The 20,408-nt window shown below is 29.5% G+C and overlaps 2 protein-coding genes across 2 annotated transcripts; one reads left to right on the top strand and one right to left on the bottom strand.

Annotated features, from left to right (window-relative positions):
• Positions 1–8,098: 8,098 nt before the first annotated feature.
• On the top strand, positions 8,099–15,368 carry LOC115697531 (ABC transporter B family member 9). The gene is made up of 10 exons (XM_030624580.2): positions 8,099–8,531; positions 9,660–9,714; positions 9,825–10,000; positions 10,119–10,340; positions 10,990–11,228; positions 11,317–11,842; positions 12,574–13,493; positions 13,575–14,070; positions 14,166–14,429; positions 14,527–15,368. Exons 1-10 carry the CDS (start codon positions 8,259–8,261, stop codon positions 15,172–15,174), a joined length of 3,819 nt encoding a protein of 1,272 aa, XP_030480440.2. The 5' UTR covers positions 8,099–8,258; the 3' UTR covers positions 15,175–15,368.
• Positions 15,369–16,191: 823 nt separating this feature from the next.
• On the bottom strand, positions 16,192–20,198 carry LOC115697570 (SH3 domain-containing protein 3). Its single transcript, XM_030624639.2, has 10 exons — positions 19,939–20,198; positions 19,544–19,666; positions 18,508–18,577; positions 18,241–18,386; positions 17,804–17,905; positions 17,484–17,681; positions 17,323–17,385; positions 17,146–17,232; positions 16,695–16,769; positions 16,192–16,493 (listed from the first exon to the last, which is right to left on the bottom strand). The coding sequence occupies exons 1-10, from the start codon at positions 19,996–19,998 to the stop codon at positions 16,380–16,382; spliced, it is 1,038 nt and encodes a 345-aa protein (XP_030480499.2). The 5' UTR covers positions 19,999–20,198; the 3' UTR covers positions 16,192–16,379.
• Between the last annotated feature and the right edge of the window lie 210 nt (positions 20,199–20,408).

Here is a 20,408-nt window from a genome sequence, read left to right as displayed (position 1 = left end):
CCATATCTAGTTAGGACATTTGTTGTAAGGAAGCTAGGGAGAACTTGGTTTTGTTATAAAGAAAAATATATGTATAAATAATGTGAACACACACATATAAAGATGTCTTACTCTTACTTGGCAAGAAAACAAAATAAAGAACAAAATAAGCTGAAAGTCAAAGTCAAAGTTGGACTTTGGTATTGAATCAAATGAAAAATTGTAACATCTTCCTTGGTTCTCCTTTATGGTGACAGTTACTCCATGTGGTCAATTCCACAATCCCACTCTATACCTCTCTTCTACTAGTACATAATGTTAAGGTTAAATTGAATTTTGGCCACCTCAATTTTTAAAATAATTAAAAAAAAATCCAATTATTAAAATTATTAAATTTTAATTTAATTTTACTAAAAATAGTCTCACGTAATATAGTATATAGACAATTATCATAAAATTGAATTAAATTAGATAAAAATCTTTAAATTCAACAATCTCCATAATTTAAGGAGAATTTTTAACGACATGAAAAATTTTAAAGGTATAATTTGGTACATGTCAAAATTTAAGGGGCAAAAATCTTAATTAATGTCTAATATTAAATGATATTTACAACATAAAGGAGTTGATTGGTTTGTGATTCATAAATTATGTTTTTTTTTAAAAATAACTTAGAAATAAAAATTTGAATTTTATATGTCAAAAATTATATTTTTTTTTGGATAATGCATACATATATATATTTTGTTATTTTATAGACTTTCTAATATTCTAAGTTTTTGGAGTATATATTTACATTTAGTATTTTCCCAATAATTAGGTGGTATCAAAAAACATATACAATGTATTTACAATAAACTTCCAAGCAAAGTAATGGTATTTTCCCTTTTTCCTTTTAAATTTATAGCTTTCCATGACAATAGTTAGTGTTGCTTCGTATTTTTTTCAAAATACGTGTTCGCAACTGTGTGTGACATGTGGATCTCAAGGACACATCACCCACAAAATTAGCTAAGTCATATATACACGAGCAAGTGCACTTTAGGGAGTGAGCCCCCAAAAAAGCACATAAAGCATGTCTCTCCTCTCCGGGAGCTAGAAATACAGTAAAGCATCTCTGTGAGAGGGAGAACCTGTTCGAACGATCACTTCGTATTTAATGCAGCATGGGAGAAACTTCTTAGAACGCCCATAAGAGGACATGACAGATGGCGTAAGCTTCGTTTACGTCGATTACACGATAATCAAATGGTCTAGTTACGGCTCCATTAAGAAGAATCACACAATCAAGGAATTATAAAGATTACTCTCACCCAATCCCTATGACACCTACGGCATAGGTCATATACCCTATTTTACATCTCTTAAGAACTTGTGCACATACATTGCTGGCACTAAAAGACAAGTGATCTCTTTTTAGTGATTCTTACAAAACTCTATAAATACCCCTGGACAAATAATAGAAAGGGGGATCGAAAAAAAAAACAAGAGAGAGAGAGAGAGAACGCACCAAGAACATTCTTTGTACAAGAACTCTCATTAATAAAAAAAAGACTCGTGGATTACGGCTCATTAATGCCCGAATCACGTAAAAACGACTTGCATTAATTATTTCAAAGCTCTCATCATTATCTCATTTAATTGGTTGTCGAAAACCTCAGTCAACAGCTAGTTACCAATATCAATAAAAAAGATAAATGCTAAAAAAATATTATTGGTGACTAATATCCTTCAAGTTGTAATATTAATATTGTATAATAGGGAAATTTGATTTTCTATACTTAAAAAACCTTAATATTTTATTCTTAAACATTTCCATTTACATTTAAAGAAAAATAATATAAACCAGGGGCAGACCCACATTATAGCGAAAAGGGTCAGTCGTTCCTTAAAAAAAAATTGAAAAAAAAAATGTATATGTATTTTAGTTAGTTACAACATATATTTGTATTAAAAGATGATATTGATAGACATAATAGTAAGCTTGATGTAATGGTTAAGGTAGATTATAAATATATTAGAGTATTAACCAATAATACTATTGTATTTTTAGTTAGTTAATTTTCAGTTATTTTAACTAAATCTTTGTCCCTGCCTTGTATTTCTTTTGCATATAAATAGATGACTTAGCTCGTAATCGGACCCCACTTTCTCTTCCTCTCTCTGAAATCGCAAAAAAAAAAAAAAAAACATGCGGTCCGATGGTCGGACCCCATGGTCCGACCATCGGACCGCATGTTTTTTTTTTTTTTTTTTTTTTTGTGCGATTTCAGAGAGAGGAAAAGAGAGTGGGGCTGAGGGGGTGCGAAGTTTGGGTGGTCCGAGAGAGGGGGGCTGGGTCGAGGGTGTTGGTGCGGGTGGTCGGAGGTGGTGGTGAGGGTCGGAGGTCGGAGGTGGTGGTGAGGGTGGGCGGTTGTGGGATGCGAGAGAGAGAGAGAGAGAGAGAGAGAGAGAGAGAGAGAGAGAGAGAGAGAGAGAGAGAGAGAGAGAGAGAGAGAGAGAGAGAGAGAGAGAGAGAGAGAGAGATGATGCAGAGAGAGTTTGAGGGAAAGAGAGAGAATGAGTTTGAATTTTGAGGGGGTATTTTCGGGGTTTTGAAAAAAATGTCATAGTTTTTTTATTTTGAAAAGTTTTGGTTTAATAATAAATTTTTTTAATTTTTTAAGTATATAAAATCAAATTTCCCTTATATATTAAGTCTCATATAATTTAATATATATATATATCGTTAATCAATTGTAAAGTGCCATCTCTAATGGTGTTATAGCTAGCACCATTGATCCCTAATAGCTTATGACCTGTTCAATATATACTCAAATATATATATATATATATATATATATATATAATATAAGAAATTTTAGTAGACCTTTTATCTATTTTGATATTTAGAAAAGTTTTTTAGTTCATTTTTTTTTATAATTCTATACGTTATAGCTATTTAAGATTATTTGTAATTTTTTTAGAAAATTTTGAATAATTTACAGTATTAAAAATAAGGTTTAAATAATTACTTACCAAATGGATAAGAAAAACAGTCGCGCATACAACAAAATATGTAAACTTTATTTTTTGTCCTGTAACTTAAAATTTTTTAAAAAATTATAAGTGATTCTAAATAATTATAACGTACGTGAACAAAAAAATATATATATATCTTTATATATACCAAAATATATCATGAATATCAAAATAAATAGGATCTACTTAAACACTCCAAAAGAAGTGCCCTATAAATTTACCCTATAATATATTATAGGATTATTTATAGGATTAGGTCAATTATACCAAAATTGTTGGTATATATTTATACATCCTCAATGAATACATTAATTATATTCTCTCAATTATGAGACATTGGTTTCAGCTTCATATGAGTCAATTCTTTTATAATAATAATAATAATAATAATAATAATAATAATAATAATAATAATAATAAATACATATATATTTAGGGAAAAAAAGGAATATTAATTAATTGATTCTCAATATTTATTGGCCAAAACATTTTTTTTGAAAGCCATATTGGCCAAAACATTGGATATATAATTATTATTATTATTTTTCCTTATGATCAAATATTTTCTTATACTCAACTAAAAAAAAAAAAGAAAAAAAAATTGCGATTATTATTATAATTTATGATGAAGAATATATACCTCAAGACTCATGATATGATTGCATAGTTTTTTATTTTTTCTTCTTATACATTTTTTTTTTTTTAAATAAAATTTTCCTCTTATACATGGTTTATTTTTTTAAAAAAATATTATTATGTTTGACTGTTTTATTACGTTACGTGAATACTAAGTAAATTTTGAAACTTAAGTGCTACCCAATATTAAAGTATTTTTTTTTTTAAACTGATTAAAGTATTTAATTACATAATAATTAATATTAATTAATTAGTAGCGTTAGTATAATTATTAATATTTTAATTTGACTAACAGTTAACAAAAATAAACATTAATAAAAGGGGTTCAAAAAGCTATATTATGAAAGTTCAAAGGTAGATTTTATAATTTAAAGTCTTGTATTGAATTGACTAATATAACTTCAACATACAATGCATATATATATAAAATATTTAATATATTATATATATATTCTTAACAACACTAAGAAAAAATAAAAAAATTAATTAATTTTTTATCACATTATCACAATAAAATATTTCTCTTGTGTATAACCAAAAAAAATACTCATATAATAATAATGTAGTTTTAGTAGCTTTTATATATATAAATATATAATATTTTTTTTGGTAAGGATATATAAATATAATAATTAAATTTGTTATGACTTGTGTGACTTTAATTTGTTTTTATAGTCAAGTGTTTTTAAGTGAATATATAAATATCATAATATATTTTTCTCAATCATAAATTTTAGTGTGACTAAAGTGAAAATTATCTATTATTATTAATCAATATTATAATAATTAGCATAATAATATTTTATGTTATACAATTAGGACATATCCAATTACTTGAGTCCAAAGGAATTTTATTGTGAAGAATAAAAATTTGAAAATTCAATCATATATTTAAATAATTTTTTGTGGAACTATGTGTTAAAGTTAGTCAATTTATATAGAAACTTTTTGAATTTTGTTGTCGTTTTAAATTTTGTTGTCGTTTTTCTGAGCCACCACTTTTGATAATTAGTTAAAGTAGGTGAGTGTTCATCAAGCAAAAAAAGAATACTATTTAAATAGTTGAATTTTCATTGAGATTGAAAATATTATAGTGTTAAGTTAAATTCAGATATATATATATATATATATATATATTTATATAAATATATTATTGTTATTATGGTCAACTATTAATATTAGTTTAACAATTTGTTTTTTTTAATTAGGTTGATTAATGATTCCAAAGAAATCCATCCATTTAGTAAAATTAAATAGGTTAATTATGATTTTTGTCCCTGAACTTTGATATATACAAAATTATGTTCCTTCAATTTTTTTGGCTGTTAAAAATTAGCCCTGAACTATTGAGATTGTTGGATTTAAGGACTTTTGTCTCATTTCATTCAATTTTGTACTAAATTATACTCCTTAGACTTTGATATCTACCAAAACATGCCCCTCGAACTTTGACATTTTCCAAATCATAGTCCCTGAACTTTCATCTATGTTAGACTTTTCTTACTAAAATTAAACAAAAGTCCTTAAATCATACAATCTCAATAGTTTAACGGTCTTCAAAGTTTAAGAGCATTATTTAGTACATGTTAAAGTTTGGGGGTAAAAATTATAATTAACCAATTAAATAACATTATAAAATTATATAAGATAAGTTATAGCATTGCTATTAGGCACCATTACGATTGTGTGTCTTAAGAATGTTGAATCTCAAAATGCAGACTTGGGCAACGTTATTGAATATTGAGCACATTTTTATTGTTATTGGACATCAGGGGTACTTATTCTATAAAAGAAATCTTACGATTGGTTAGCGATATTTACTAAATTAAAGTTATTGTCTTAAATTATATACGACCTGATATTTAATTACACCAATAAACGTATGATACCATAAAAAGTGCTAGACACTAATAGTACAATTTAGTATTTCTCTTAAATTTTTGCCCTTTGCTAATAAGATTTTTTGGGTCTGCTCTGGTTATCGATATTTTATAATAATTCTTAAAATTAAAATATGTTAATTTGATACTTAATTATATCAATAACAATATGATATTTCATAACAATGCTTTCACTACTAATAATTAGTGCCTTTTAACAATTCTTAAAACAAATACATAGTTTTAAAAACAAATTAACAGAAAAATACCACATAATATAAATTATTCAAAATATATATGAAATAAAAATGAATTTGAAAATATTAATTTTGAATTATGCATGTAATTTGTTATTTATTTATTTATTTTAATAAAATTACACAAAATATAATATTTATCCAATTATTAAAATTCTATCTATTAACTTATTCTTAATATATAGGTGAAAACGTTTAATTCTAAATATAATTTTTTTTGTGATAGTTTGTGAAAATCAAAATCTCTCTCTATATATATTATTTATACATGTTTGGATGCCAATCTTATCATAAATAATTAGAATTATAAATCCTAATAAAACAAATGAATTAAATTAAAAGTTGATTAGCAATATATCAATTTTACTAACATGGGCCACCCTAAAGTGGTAGCACATGCATGAGAATATAACCTTTTCAAATCAAAATTTTCTTCTTAATAATTTCACTTCAATTATAATTATGCTATAGTTCTAATATATGTAACCCTTTCACTTTAGAATATCACTTTATATCTAAAGTTTTAATTATTATATATATTTGTCTCTAAATGTTTGAATTTTCAATATATATAGGAAGACGATTTTGTCTCGTGATGTACTTTCACGGAATGTATTCCATGGTACATTAGATGGGTCTCAGGGTACATTAGATGAGTGTCAGGGTACATTATTATTTTTTAACCTTAATTACCCCTAGATCAATCTCAGCCCTCAGATCAAATTACTCCCTCATCTAACGACTGTCGTACATCACGGAATACATTCCGTGAAAGTACAATTACAGGACAAAAATCATCTCCCTATATATATGAGGTTAATTTAGATTTTTGTCCCTTGAACATTAACATGTACTAAATTGTATTCTCTGAACTTTTTTATGTTGTTAAAAATTCTTTTTGAACTATTAAGATTATTAGATTTGAGAATTTTATCCAATTTTACTAAAAAAAAGATAAAAATTTAAGAAGCATAATTCGGTACATGTTAAAGGTATGATTTTGTAAATATTCAAATTCGGTGCATGATTTAGTATATGAATAATCGATATGTTAGTAAAATTGAATAAAAATAGATAACTTTAATGTAGCTCGTTCATGTAATGTTTGTGCCTATAATGTAGCGAAGTTGGCTTTTACACAGAATCGTTATGGTTGTCTATATGCAGATGACATTCCTTTGAACCTAATTTGTAATGACCTTACGGTCTGACTAGTTCCTTGGTTTAATATAATGCTTCTTTTTTTAAAAAAAAAATAATAAAAGTAGATAAAAGTCCTTAAATCTAACAATCTTAAAAGAAAAAATTAAGGACTTGAAAAGTTGAATAATAAAAAAACTAAATTAGCTTATTATTTTTTTTTTTGCCTTAAAAAAAATCTCCTTTATTTTTTTTTTAGTTTTATGAAGATCAAAAAATAGAAAGAAAAACTAAATATTTTTTAAAAAAATATATATCAATTATTTATCTATAAATAATATATGGTGTGAAATGATGAAGACTTCTAGAAGGTAGAATCACCATGTGATTTTTTTAAAAAAAAAATAAAAAACAAAGCCAGTTGTATACTTGTATAAGCGGACCTCATTATGCCACGTGGCATCTCATGCTGAGTTGGATCAGATCAGTTGCTATTTGAAACTCCTTGATTAATTATTTTCAAGATTTATGTTAGTAATTTAAATATATTAATTACCTTTTACTTAATATAGTTAATTATTCACTACTAATCAGTTAAAAAACTAAAACCACAAACAATATTTATTTTGACAATTTCTAGAAGACACAAGTCAATAATGAGAATTTATCTCGTGTTATTATTTTTTTTTTTACCTCTAGTTAATATAATTAAGAAAAAAAATAGTTACAATATCAAATTTTTTTTATATAACAATATACATTCTAGAATATCTAAATAATTTACCCTTTTTTTTTTAAAAAAAAAACATAATTCAAAACATCTCATTTTTATATTTTAAATTATTTTTTTTTATATATTTTTATAAAAATTTACACAGCAATCTATATAGAAAAAAAAAATAATATATTAAATAATTCCTCTAATTTTTATAATAGTAGACTAAAAATAGAAACCCCAACATAAAAAATCCAACGAAATAAAATTCAAAACAAAAAAAATCAGACTATTTACCAAAATAACCAAAAGTTGACTATATACAAAATACATCACTTTTTTTTTTGTCAATATAAATAAATAAATAAAATGTTTCCTTAAAGTCCTTTTCAAGTAATAATTAATTAATTAATTAAATTTAAAATTAAAAAAAAAGAGAGAAAATTATGCTATAAAAAGGGAAAACACAACACAAAAACAACATACCAAACAAAACCCAAATTACGTTTTTATATATAACTCGCCGCAATACAATATTCATACCAAGTTTGTGTTGTGTTTGGTTTTATTTTATTTTATTTATTTAAATTTAAATAAAGTAAGAAATAAGAAGAAGAAGAAGAAGAAAATATGGAGGGAGAAAATAATAGTAGTAGTGGTAATAGTAAAGAGAAGAAGAAGGAGGAAGAGATGGTATTAAACGACGTCGTAAAAGTGGAAAAGGTGTCGTTTTTGAAGCTATTTACATTCGCAGATAGTTTGGATATGGTTTTGATGGTTGTGGGCTCAATTTGTGCGGTGGCTAATGGGCTTTCTCAGCCCATTATGACTTTGATTTTTGGTCAACTTATTAATTCTTTTGGTTCTTCTGATCAATCTCATGTTCTTCATGCTGTTTCTCAGGTAAATCATATATATAATATATATAATTATATGTATATATATATGTGTATATGTGTGTATACAATTAAAGGGTGTCTTTTGTTTTGTTTTAATTCTAAGTTTGAGATTTTCTTAGTGATTTTTACGATTATAATTTGGTTTCTGGGTTGGTAATATTTAAGTTTCTTTATTTTTATTTTTTTAAAGAAAAATATATAAGAAAGAGTTTTTTTAGTGATTAATTTAATATAATATAATATATATATATATAGTGAATAATTTCTACGATTGAAATTAAGGTTTGATAGTGAAGAGATTGTGTTTGTTTGATATTACTTTCTTTAATTTCTTTTATTAAAAAAGATAAGAGTTTTTTAGTGATTAATTTAATATATATATATAATATGTATAATTATATATATATGAATTGAATTGAATTTAAAGGGTGTCTTTTCTTTTGCTTTAATTCTAAGTTTGAGATGTTCTTAGTGATTTTTTTTCTTTTTAATTTGGCTTCTGGGTTGGTATTTGTGTTTGTTTAATATTTAATTTCTTTATTTTTAATATTTAAAAAAATAGTTTTTTTTAGTTATTAATATAATTGCATAAGCCAAGTGAAGAGTTTGTGTTTGTGTTTGTTTGATATTACTTTCTTTAATTAAAAAAATAATAATTTAATATATATATATATATGTAGTTTTATTTTTCCACGAAATTATGATTTGATTGATATATATAATTTTATAAATATAAATACATATAAAGCCAGTGAAGAGTTTGAGTTTGTTTGATATTACTTTCTGTCTTTTCTTTCTTTAATTAAAAAAGAAAAAGAAAAAGAAAAAAAAAAGTTGATAATGGTTTTGATTCTTTGATAATATATATACAAATGTATTGATTTTTTTATTTATTTTTTCTTTCTTAAAATAGATTTAATTATTTATTGTTCTTATCATCTAATCTAATCTATAATATGACCTTTTGAAAAAGTAAAATTTGAAAGTGATTGCACCTAATTTTTTGGTCCACACACCCACCACCAAAAAAGAAGTTTGTAATTAATTAATTAATTTAATTAATTAAAATGGTGGTAATTAAGTTTAACAATAATTTATTAACTTATTTATGATTTTTAATTTTTTTTTTCAGGTTTCTTTGAAATTTGTTTACTTGGCAATTGGAACTGGCATTGCTTCCTTTCTTCGTAAGTAACATATTTGAATTTAATTTAATAAATAAGATAATTATGTTACATTAATTAATTAATTAGTTTTGATTTAATTATTATTATTAATTAATTAATTAATAATGCAGAGGTTTCATGTTGGATGGTAACTGGAGAAAGACAAGCCACTAGAATTAGAGGTTTGTACTTAAAGACAATACTAAGACAAGACATTGCCTTTTTTGATACCGAAACTAACACCGGAGAAGTCATCGGTAGAATGTCCGGGGACACAATTCTCATCCAAGAGGCCATGGGCGAAAAGGTCATTTTACATTCTCACTACTTTCTATAAGTTACATTTCATTACAAGCAATGTTATCAGTGGAACCTGATACTTAATTATACTAATAACAATATTTCTCGGTTTCTGATATTAATAGGTAGGGAAGTTTATACAACTGACTTCGACCTTCTTTGGCGGTTTTGTTATTGCTTTTATCAAAGGATGGCTTCTTACCCTTGTATTGCTAGCTTGTATTCCGGTCATTGTCATAGCCGGCGGTGTCATGGCTTCAACCATGTCGAAAATGGCTAGCCGAGGACAGATTGCTTATGCAGAAGCTGGCAATGTTGTTGAACAAACTGTTGGATCTATTAGAACGGTATGTTAATCTTATTACTATGATTTTCGAGATTTGTTTGTATTAGTGTTTCGTGCTAAATATTAAAAGTGCCTGATAACAATGCTCGATAAAATAATAATCTTGATTAGTACTATTTATCTTTTTCGGTCAATATTAGTGTATGGTACTAAATATTAAAGATACCTAATAACAATGCTCGGTAAAATAATGACCTTCATTAGTACTAATTTATCATATAAATACACATATAGGTTTATTAGTTTATGGTTTCAAACATTAAATGACTTTAATTAGTATTAATTTATCATATAAATATATATAGGTTATCTTTTCGGTTTATATTAATGTATGGTGTTAAACGTTAAAGGTGCCTGATAACAATGCTCAGTAAAATAATGACCTTGATTAGTACTAATATATCATATAAATACATATATAGATTGTCTTTTTTGGTCTATGTTAATTTATAATGTTAAACATTAAAGGTGCCTGATAACAATGCTCAGTAAAATAATGATCACGATTACTACTAATTCAACATATGTATAGGTTGTCTTTTTCGGTCTATATTAGTGTATGGTGCTAAACACTAAAGGTGCCTGATAACAATGCTCGGTAAAATAATGATGTTAATTAGTACTAATTAATTATGATTTTATGTTGAAAGGTTGCATCTTTCACTGGAGAGAAGAAAGCCATTGAAAAATACAACAAGAAGATTGAGATTGCATATAAAATGATGGCTCATCAAGGTTTGGCTTCAGGGATAGGACTTGGTGTAGTTTTGTTGATTGTGTTTGGGACTTATGGACTTGCTGTATGGTATGGATCAAAGTTAATCATTGAAAAAGGGTACAATGGTGGACAAGTTATAAATGTCATCTTTGCAATTATGACTGGTGGAATGTAAGTACTAAGTACACACAACTTTACATGTGTTTTTCTCAATGAGTTATGTTTTTTGGTTTTGACTTGTGTTTTTTTTAATGAATAGGTCTTTGGGACAGACATCTCCAAGTTTGAATGCTTTTGCATCAGGACAAGCTGCAGCCTACAAAATGTTTGAAACAATCAAAAGAAAACCGAAAATCGATGCATATGACAGTGTTGGGACAGTATTAGAAGACATAAGAGGTGAAATTGAGCTTAAAGATGTTTACTTTAAGTACCCTGCAAGACCAGATGTTCAAATCTTTTCGGGTTTCTCTTTACATGTTTCGAGTGGGACAACGGCGGCTTTAGTTGGACAAAGCGGGAGTGGGAAATCGACGGTGATAAGTTTGTTGGAAAGATTTTATGATCCTGATTCAGGACAAGTGCTTATAGATGGTGTTGATTTGAAGAATTTGCAGCTTAAATGGATAAGGGAAAAGATTGGTTTGGTTAGTCAAGAACCTGTTTTGTTTGCAGCCACTTTAAGAGAAAATATTGCTTATGGGAAAGATAATGCAACTGATGAGGAGATTAAAACAGCCATTGAACTTGCTAATGCTGCTAAATTCATCAACAAGCTTCCTCAGGTAAGAACTCATAAGAAAAAAACATAAATGGGAGTTTCGAAAATTTTACTCTAAAGGGTACGTTTGGTTAGAAGGAATGAAAACAGTGTTGGAATGACTTTTCGACCAATTTTGAAATAGGATTGTTATTCCACTGAAATGGTGGAAGAGTCATTTCAATGCGACTAAACTAAGGAATGGAATGAAATTTGATTCTTTTTTATTTTGTTATCTCCAACCGAACACACCTGATGGTGTGTTTGGTTGGAAGGAATGAAAATATAAGAATATGAGTGGAAGTGGGAAAAAGAATACGAATAGTCATTTCAATGTTACCAAACAAAGAAAAAGAATGGAATGGAAAAGAAAATAATTTTTATTCTATTTCTTTGTTTGGTTGCAATCTAAAACATTGGAATGAATGCTATTATAATGGAATAACTTTTTCATTATTTTAGTAGAATGACTATTTCATCACGAAATAGAAGGAACTAAAAAGGAGACAAATTTTAATGATTTTTTTTATCAATTATCTTTTATGCATTTTAAACTTGATTCTATTCCTATTCTTATATTTTCATTTTTCCAAACCAAACGCCACTTAATAGTGCTTTTGGTTGAAAGGGATGAAAACATCAGGATAGAAGTGGAAGTAGGATTAAGAATAGTCATTCCACCGAAATAAATGCCCATATTCATTATTTTATGTTTGATGAAATCAAAGATTTGAAGTTTGAAACATGTGTTTGCAGGGTTTGGATACATTGGCAGGAGAGCATGGAACACAGCTCTCAGGTGGACAAAAGCAAAGAATAGCAATTGCAAGAGCCATTTTAAAGAATCCAAGAATTCTTCTCCTTGATGAAGCAACAAGCGCGCTTGATACTGAATCAGAAAGGATTGTTCAAGAGGCATTGGAAAGAGTTATGCAAAACCGAACAACTGTTGTCGTTGCTCATCGTTTGACAACCATAAGAAATGCTGATTTGATTGCAGTTGTACACCAAGGAAAGATTGTTGAAAGAGGTACTCATGATGAGTTGATAACTGATCCCGAAGGAGCTTACTCGCAGCTTGTTCGCCTTCAACAAGGAGCTAATGAAGCAGCAGAAGATGTTTATGGTTGCGACGACAAGAATGCCATTGAAAAATCCATGACAAAATCGAGCAGCATTAGATTATCGCTTAGAAGATCAATTAGTAGAGGCTCTTCATCAAGTAGTCGCCGCTCTTTTGCTCTAGGCTTCGGTCTTCCTGGCCAGATTAGCATTCATGAGACCGAAGAAAGAGCCGATGAAGAGAAGAACACATCAACAAGTGATCAAAAAGTTCCTCTAAGTAGGCTTTTCGAGCTTAACAAGCCTGAGATACCAGTGTTGATTCTTGGCTCAATTGCTGCAGCAATTCATGGTGTTGTTTTCCCAACATTTGGTCTTTTACTTTCGAGTTCTATTAACATGTTCTACGAATCGCCAACCAAGCTGCGAAAAGACTCAAGATTTTGGGCTCTGATCTATTTGGTATTGGCTATAGTTGTTTTTCTAGCAGTTCCATTTCAGAATTTTCTTTTCTCAATTGCTGGTGGAAGACTAATCCAACGAATTCGCTCCCTAACTTTCGCTAAAGTTGTTCACCAAGAAATCAGTTGGTTTGATGACCCTGCAAATTCAAGGTAAATCCCATAACAGAATCAGTTAAGTTAGTTAAGTTAGTTAAGTTAGTTATTTGATTTTTTATTTTTTTTGTCATGTAGTGGCGCGATTGGTGCAAGATTGTCAACTGATGCTTCGACGGTTAAGGCCCTTGTTGGCGATGCATTGGCGCTAGTTGTTCAAAACATAGCGACAATCATCGCGGGGTTAGTGATAGCATTCACAGCAAATTGGATGTTGGCTTTGATCATTTTAGCAGTGTCACCAATTATGATCCTCCAAGGAACTTTACAGACAAAATTCATCAAAGGGTTTAGTGCTGATGCAAAGGTTATGTATGAAGAAGCTAGTCAAGTGGCGAACGATGCTGTGGGCGGGATAAGAACCGTTGCCTCGTTTTGTGCTGAGGAAAAAGTTATGGAAATGTACCAAAGAAAATGTGAAGGCCCTATGGCTCATGGAGTCAGATTAGGACTAGTCAGTGGTGGTGGCTTTGGATTTTCTTTCTTTGCTATGTATTGTATGAATGCTTTTTGTTTCTACATTGGTGCTGTTCTTGTTAAACATGGTAAAGCTGAGTTTGGAGAGGTTTTCAAGGTAAAAAAAATCTAATCTTTATGAGTTTTTGTTAGTACTTATGTTGTTCTGTTCTTTACTTATGTTGAAAGTTTTGATTTTTGTTTGTTTTTCAGGTTTTCTTTGCTTTAACAATCTCAGCAATGGGGGTGTCACAAAGTAGTGCCTTGGCTCCTGATTCAACCAAAGCAAGAGATTCAACAGCATCGATTTTCAAAATTCTCGACAGCAAACCTAGCATCGATTCGAGTAGCGATGAAGGTGTTACTTTGCCAACCATAACAGGAGATATTGAGCTTCATCATGTTAGCTTTAGATATTCAACAAGGCCTAATGTTGAAATCTTTAGAGACTTGTCTTTAACCATCCCATCTGGAAAGGTAATACTTTTTTCGGTCTTTTCTAACTGTATATGGTCAAACAAACATGTCAAATTCTTTCAATTAACTAACAATGAAAAATGTTCAAAATGTGCAGACCGTCGCTTTAGTAGGAGAAAGTGGTAGTGGAAAATCAACAGTTATAAGCTTAATAGAGAGATTTTATGACCCTCTTTCGGGTCAAGTAACACTAGATGGTGTTGACATCAAAAAATTCAAGCTAAGTTGGTTAAGACAACAAATGGGGTTAGTAAGTCAAGAACCAATTCTTTTCAACGAAACGATTCGAGACAACATCACCTATGGAAAACATGGAGAAGTAACCGAAGAAGAGATCATTTCAGCCACGAAATCAGCTAATGCTCATAACTTCATAGCATCACTCCCTAATGGATATGACACTTCAGTTGGTGAAAGAGGAACACAATTATCAGGAGGACAAAAACAAAGGATTGCTATAGCAAGAGCAATACTAAAAAACCCGAAAATTCTCTTGCTTGATGAAGCAACAAGTGCATTGGATGCTGAGTCTGAAAGAGTAGTTCAAGATGCATTGGATAGAGTCATGTTGAATAGAACTACTGTTGTTGTTGCTCATAGGCTTACAACCATTAAAAACGCCGATATCATCGCTGTGGTGAAGAACGGTGTGATCGCTGAGAAGGGTCGCCATGAATCCTTGATTAAGATCCATGAAGGTGCCTATGCATCTTTGGTAGCTCTTCATATGACTTCTACAAGATGATAGTATATTTAATATTTTGTGTTTTAGTTTGGAAATCTTTACTAACCCAGCCAAAGATTATGGGGGTACAAGTACAGTGTTTTTCTTTTACTTAGTTTGTGTAGCAAAGACAGATCAAAATTCTAACAAAAGTGTTTTAAGAGTAGTTGTTATTTGATTCCTTTTTTTCTTAATGAACTTATTATTAAAATAAATATATAGCGTACAAAAATATCGATCAAATTTATCTAAACAAGTTTCTAATTCATTCTGAATGTACGGACAACTAATACAAAAATTTGTTAGATATGTAAAAATGAAGACTTTTTTATTTTTTATTTTTTTTTAATTAGGTAACAAAATTAAATATAAAACATAGTTGTGCATAAATCATCCAATTCAATGACAACCGACTGATTCAATTATAATAGACTGCCAAACATTGGATATCTAATTGTGATAGGATTGGATGTTAGTTTTGGGTATCCAATTGGATCGGATTGAATGTTGGATGGAGTGTTTAAAAATCCAATACATCCAACATTTTAGATCATTCCAATCCAATACATACTAGACCTAAAATATTGAATGAATCTGATCTAAAAAAAATACTAAGTCTAAAATATTGAATAAACCAAAATTAAACCAATAAATATATATGAAATACATCAAACGGATAAAACCGATCCAATACAATTGGATGTTGGATCAATTGGATGACTGGAATTAATTGAATTGGATCGAATGTTAAAATCTAACATCTAATTGGATCAAATCTGAATATGCCTAAAAAGATTAAATGTGACCCAACAAATACTCCTACCCATATATAGTAATATTCATTAAGTCCCATCATACCAAATCATTACTCATTTTTAATTATAAAGTGAAAAATTTAGAAAAGGAACAAAGAAAAGTTAATAGAAAGGTGAGATGAGAAAGTGAATTCAAGTCATTAATTAGAAAAGAGAATTTTGATTTAGGTTTGTTCATTTCATCCATATATTTTGATCTGATTAAAAAATAATAAAGTAAAAATTACCAAAGAAACAAACTTTTCCACATTTTTGCAAGTGTTTTGAAATAAGAGTAACCCAAAAAGAATGAATGTATACAAGAAAGAATATACACATAAACATACTACACATATTATGTTCTGTAAACTTTGAATTGAAATGAAGGCCAAAAAAATGAATGTGAACAACATTAGAACTACGAAGAACAAATCAATAAACTTCAGTAGAATTCGTCGGAAGTCTCTGGCGCTTCTCGACATATGCAGATGGGAACCACCCGGCTTTGCCTCTGCACTCTCCTTCCGACCAACCAGACGGAGTCACCTGAAGAAAGAAAAGGAGAGAAGTTAACATATATATACTTTCTTATTAGCCATCTTCTCAAACCATATAGCCTATTTGTTGTGATTTGTTCTAATCTTAGTTTGGTCCGTTGGCTATTGTGACATTTCGAACGAAAATTTGAAACGAGCAACAAAAATAAAAGATTTTCGACACAGGAAAGTGACGGGGATGAAAGATTACCTTTCGCACAACAACATAGTCACCAACAGCTAGGCTCAACTCTTTGTCTGAAGCTGCAGTAAACGAATGCACCGCCTGAAAGATTTGGGAAAAAAAGGTTTTAAGGTTATAATCAGTATAAGCGAATTGCATCGTGGTCCGGTCTTTGGATCTTTACAACCATATTTCCGGAATTCCCTTATTAATTTATCAATAAATATCAACATGTTGAACCTGGTACTTTTCTCCTTATTACATGTTCATACTTTCTTCAAATATTCTAAAACGATATCTATATGTTTCTTATTCTGTCCTAAAATCCCGAAAAAAAAAATAGTTCATTTTGTTGACATGCGTGTCCAGCTAAGTAAGCATACAGTTTGTTATTCTATATAGTACTTCTGTATGACTATAATTCTTCATGCATGCTTTGTAATGTTATAAAGTGATAAGTTCAAAACAGATAACATACCTCGGCCAAGAAGTATGTCTTGTCGGAGAAACTATCTGATGGAATCACAGGAGGAGCCGACTCTTTATGCTGTTTCTCTACCACCATCTGAGAAAATTTCCACACCAAGTTAAAAGTTTGGACACATAAAGTAGTTTTGCTTTTGCAAACAAATGTTAAGTAGATTTAACAATTAACCTCAGCTTCGACATCACCAAGAATAGAAGCGATTCTCAGGTGATAATTCTTTTCTCCTTCAACCTTCAAAAGGGTAAGTAAACATCGTTGTAAACATCAATTCCAGAACCATTAAAAAATTTAATCTAAAAGTTTATTTCTAAAATCGTGAGCACACAAACCAGCGCAACAAGTCTTTGGAAAGTCAATCTCTGCTGCTGCGATTCAACAGCAGCCAATGCAGCCGAAGCTTCTTTACCGAGAACTGCCATGTTTGCCTTAAGTTCTTGCATTTTTGCCTCCGCTGCATGCAGCTTTGCAACATTTTCAGGAATAGGTGCTTCCCTTACCCTTGCTTGTCTTCTGGAAACCTCAGTTGCCTGTTAGCTTTTAATGGTCAATATGAATATGAGTTCTTAAAATACGAAGGAATAAGGACATGATAAAGTTTTAAAGATGATCGGTAACTAGTATACTGAAATGTCAACTTTCTTTCTGGTACCTGTGTCTCAGCATCCTGTCTCATTCGACTATATCGTTGAGCAAGATGACGAGCATCTTCAAGAGGAGCGCCCATGACCATGGCTCTCAGTGGATCTAAAACCTGGAAGCATACAGAACAGAGTATCATGTTTCTGTATCAAAATTAATCTTATAGAAAATGAACTTTTATCTTATCATTTAGAGTGCATTGCATCATAATAAATTTAGAAAGTTATGACCCTTAGTAAGTATCAAAAGTGTAATAAATTCCAGAGAAATTAAAAATAACAACATTGCCACCCTATACGAAATAATGACGTAACAAGGATGCAAATATATTTGTTTTCATTCCAGAGCAGTTTTAATCAATTTGAATATGGTTGATGTTATGAATCAACAAGTACACTCAAATGCTTCATATAATAATATAGTAATATAGCTTTCTGATATGTGTACCTGTAAAGAAAGCAGCTTGTTAAATTCTTCTTGTTCTTTTTCCACATGCTTGCGGGCATCACCATATATAGATGCAGCTTTTGCCAATATGTAGTCATCGATGTTTTCGGATCCATATCTACAACAATCCTCAGACAGTTTGGTTCCTGATTACCATAAAAAAAAAATTAAAAAAAATAATAATAAATAACCACGAAAAATCAAGGTACGAATCATATTCCATATGACTAGAAAATGTCGCCCATTACAGTCCAATCCATATTTAACCTGTTTCAATATGTTTCATTCCTATGGCTGTTAAGGATTCTGCTGCTCTTACAAGTTCTTTCTGAAAATCCTAGAAACACACAATGAAATTAAGCATGGATTAGAATTACAACAGAAAACAAATATAGCTAACCAACAAGAATTTCGATATTAGAAACAGTGGAGTAAATTTGATAAATGTGTGAGCTTGGAATAGGAGAATGAATAGTAATAATTCACAGAGAGTAATGCCTGCTGTTTTCAAAGCTAAATTCCAATTAACTTTTCCTTCGATCACAATTTTCGGAAGAGAAAAAAAACTCAAAACACTCTAGAAACTGTTAAGGCAGCAAATAACTTGAAATGTTAGTTACTCATAATTGTTGTACTGAAAACTCTATATGTAGCTCTCTTGTATGGATTCTAAACTAAGCTTGCAGTACATAATATAGAATTTTTTGTTCTGATTCTTCTTTCCTCTTACAATTTCATTTTCTCTTTCCTTATCATCTTCATTCAGCTTCAATGGTCAGATAATTTAATAAACAGTAGCAGAAACATCTTTGCTATACAAATAACTTGCACTATACTACAGTCCTTCTCATTTATTGCAAAGCAACAAACCCATGCACCTCATCCTACTATGGAATATAGAATTTAATATAATCTTAACAAAAATTTCTTTGAAAATCTAGAATATGCAATCATCTTCTTTCATCCGAGTTTGTTATTACCTTTAAACAATGAAACAATATAAAAAAATAGAAATTAAAACACCTAAAGAAAATTTCAGGAAAACCTATGCAGAAATAGTTTTTTCATTAATCAGTTCTTACATAGCACTAAGTAAACATCTTGTTTTTTCAACCTCAGATAGTTTAACTACCATTACAAAACTCTACAACATTTTAACCCTTATCACATACTAAAATTACCAATTTCACTAACAATAGTACCTCAAAATTTCTGTATCAACTTTTAGCTAAATCTAAAGGGTTCTTATTTTATGTATTGAAAACATCAAAATCAAACTGTAATAATAATATAATAATAATACCTTTCCTGAACGAGTGGATCTATAAAGTTTCTCAAGTTGTTGATGTCTCTGCAATTCAATCTCATCTATCACCATTACATCTGAGCTTTCATAACCAGTCCCACTAAATTGCTTTATCACAGCCTGAAACACAAAACAATAATATAACACAAGATGATGCTACAACACACTATAATCTTCATCTTTAAACCTAATTGGATAAATTAAAGCTTTCAATTCCTACTTCGTCAAAATCAACAAAACAAAATCCAGATCCCAAAAACAACTAAGAATTAACTAAATTAACCACTTCACGAGGAAATCAACAGTTCTAATTTAGCAATTACGCACATTTTCTCGGAAACCAAATAAGCAAAAGAAGAAACCGATAGATTTCAAATAATTGAAAGAATCACCTGCTGTTGCTTGGCAACTTGTTCTCTGAGCTTAAAGGCTTGTTTGCGCAGAGCATCCATTGCTACTGTTGATGGAGCTTAAGGTGTGGTTCTTCTAGTGAAGCTTGCTTAGTTCTGTGGATTTGTTGTTAAGGGTTTTGGGATCTGAAAAAGATGGAGTAGTGTTACTATGGTGGGGATCAGCTGCAGGTGATTACAGCTTATGCATCGTTATATTATATTCTATCTTCGTCGTTACCTCCGACCATGGAAAAGTAACACTCTTCTACGTTGTTCTGATTAGAACTTTGTAGTGGGCCTTGTTGGATTTGGGCCAAGCCCAATAACCTCAACTCTCGAAGCCCACTTCTTGATTTCTTTTTTTTTTTTTCCTTTTTCATTTTCAATTTTACCAACGCACATCTTTTTATAAAGGGATTATTTTAGAAAGAAAAAAAAAACACACAAAAAAAATTATAAAAATACGGTTA

This window comes from Cannabis sativa, chromosome 7 (assembly GCF_029168945.1).
Source record: "Cannabis sativa cultivar Pink pepper isolate KNU-18-1 chromosome 7, ASM2916894v1, whole genome shotgun sequence".
Classification (NCBI taxonomy): domain Eukaryota; kingdom Viridiplantae; phylum Streptophyta; class Magnoliopsida; order Rosales; family Cannabaceae; genus Cannabis; species Cannabis sativa.
The sequence above is the reverse complement of the archived record's forward strand: the minus strand, read 5'-3'. Positions and strand labels throughout refer to the sequence as shown.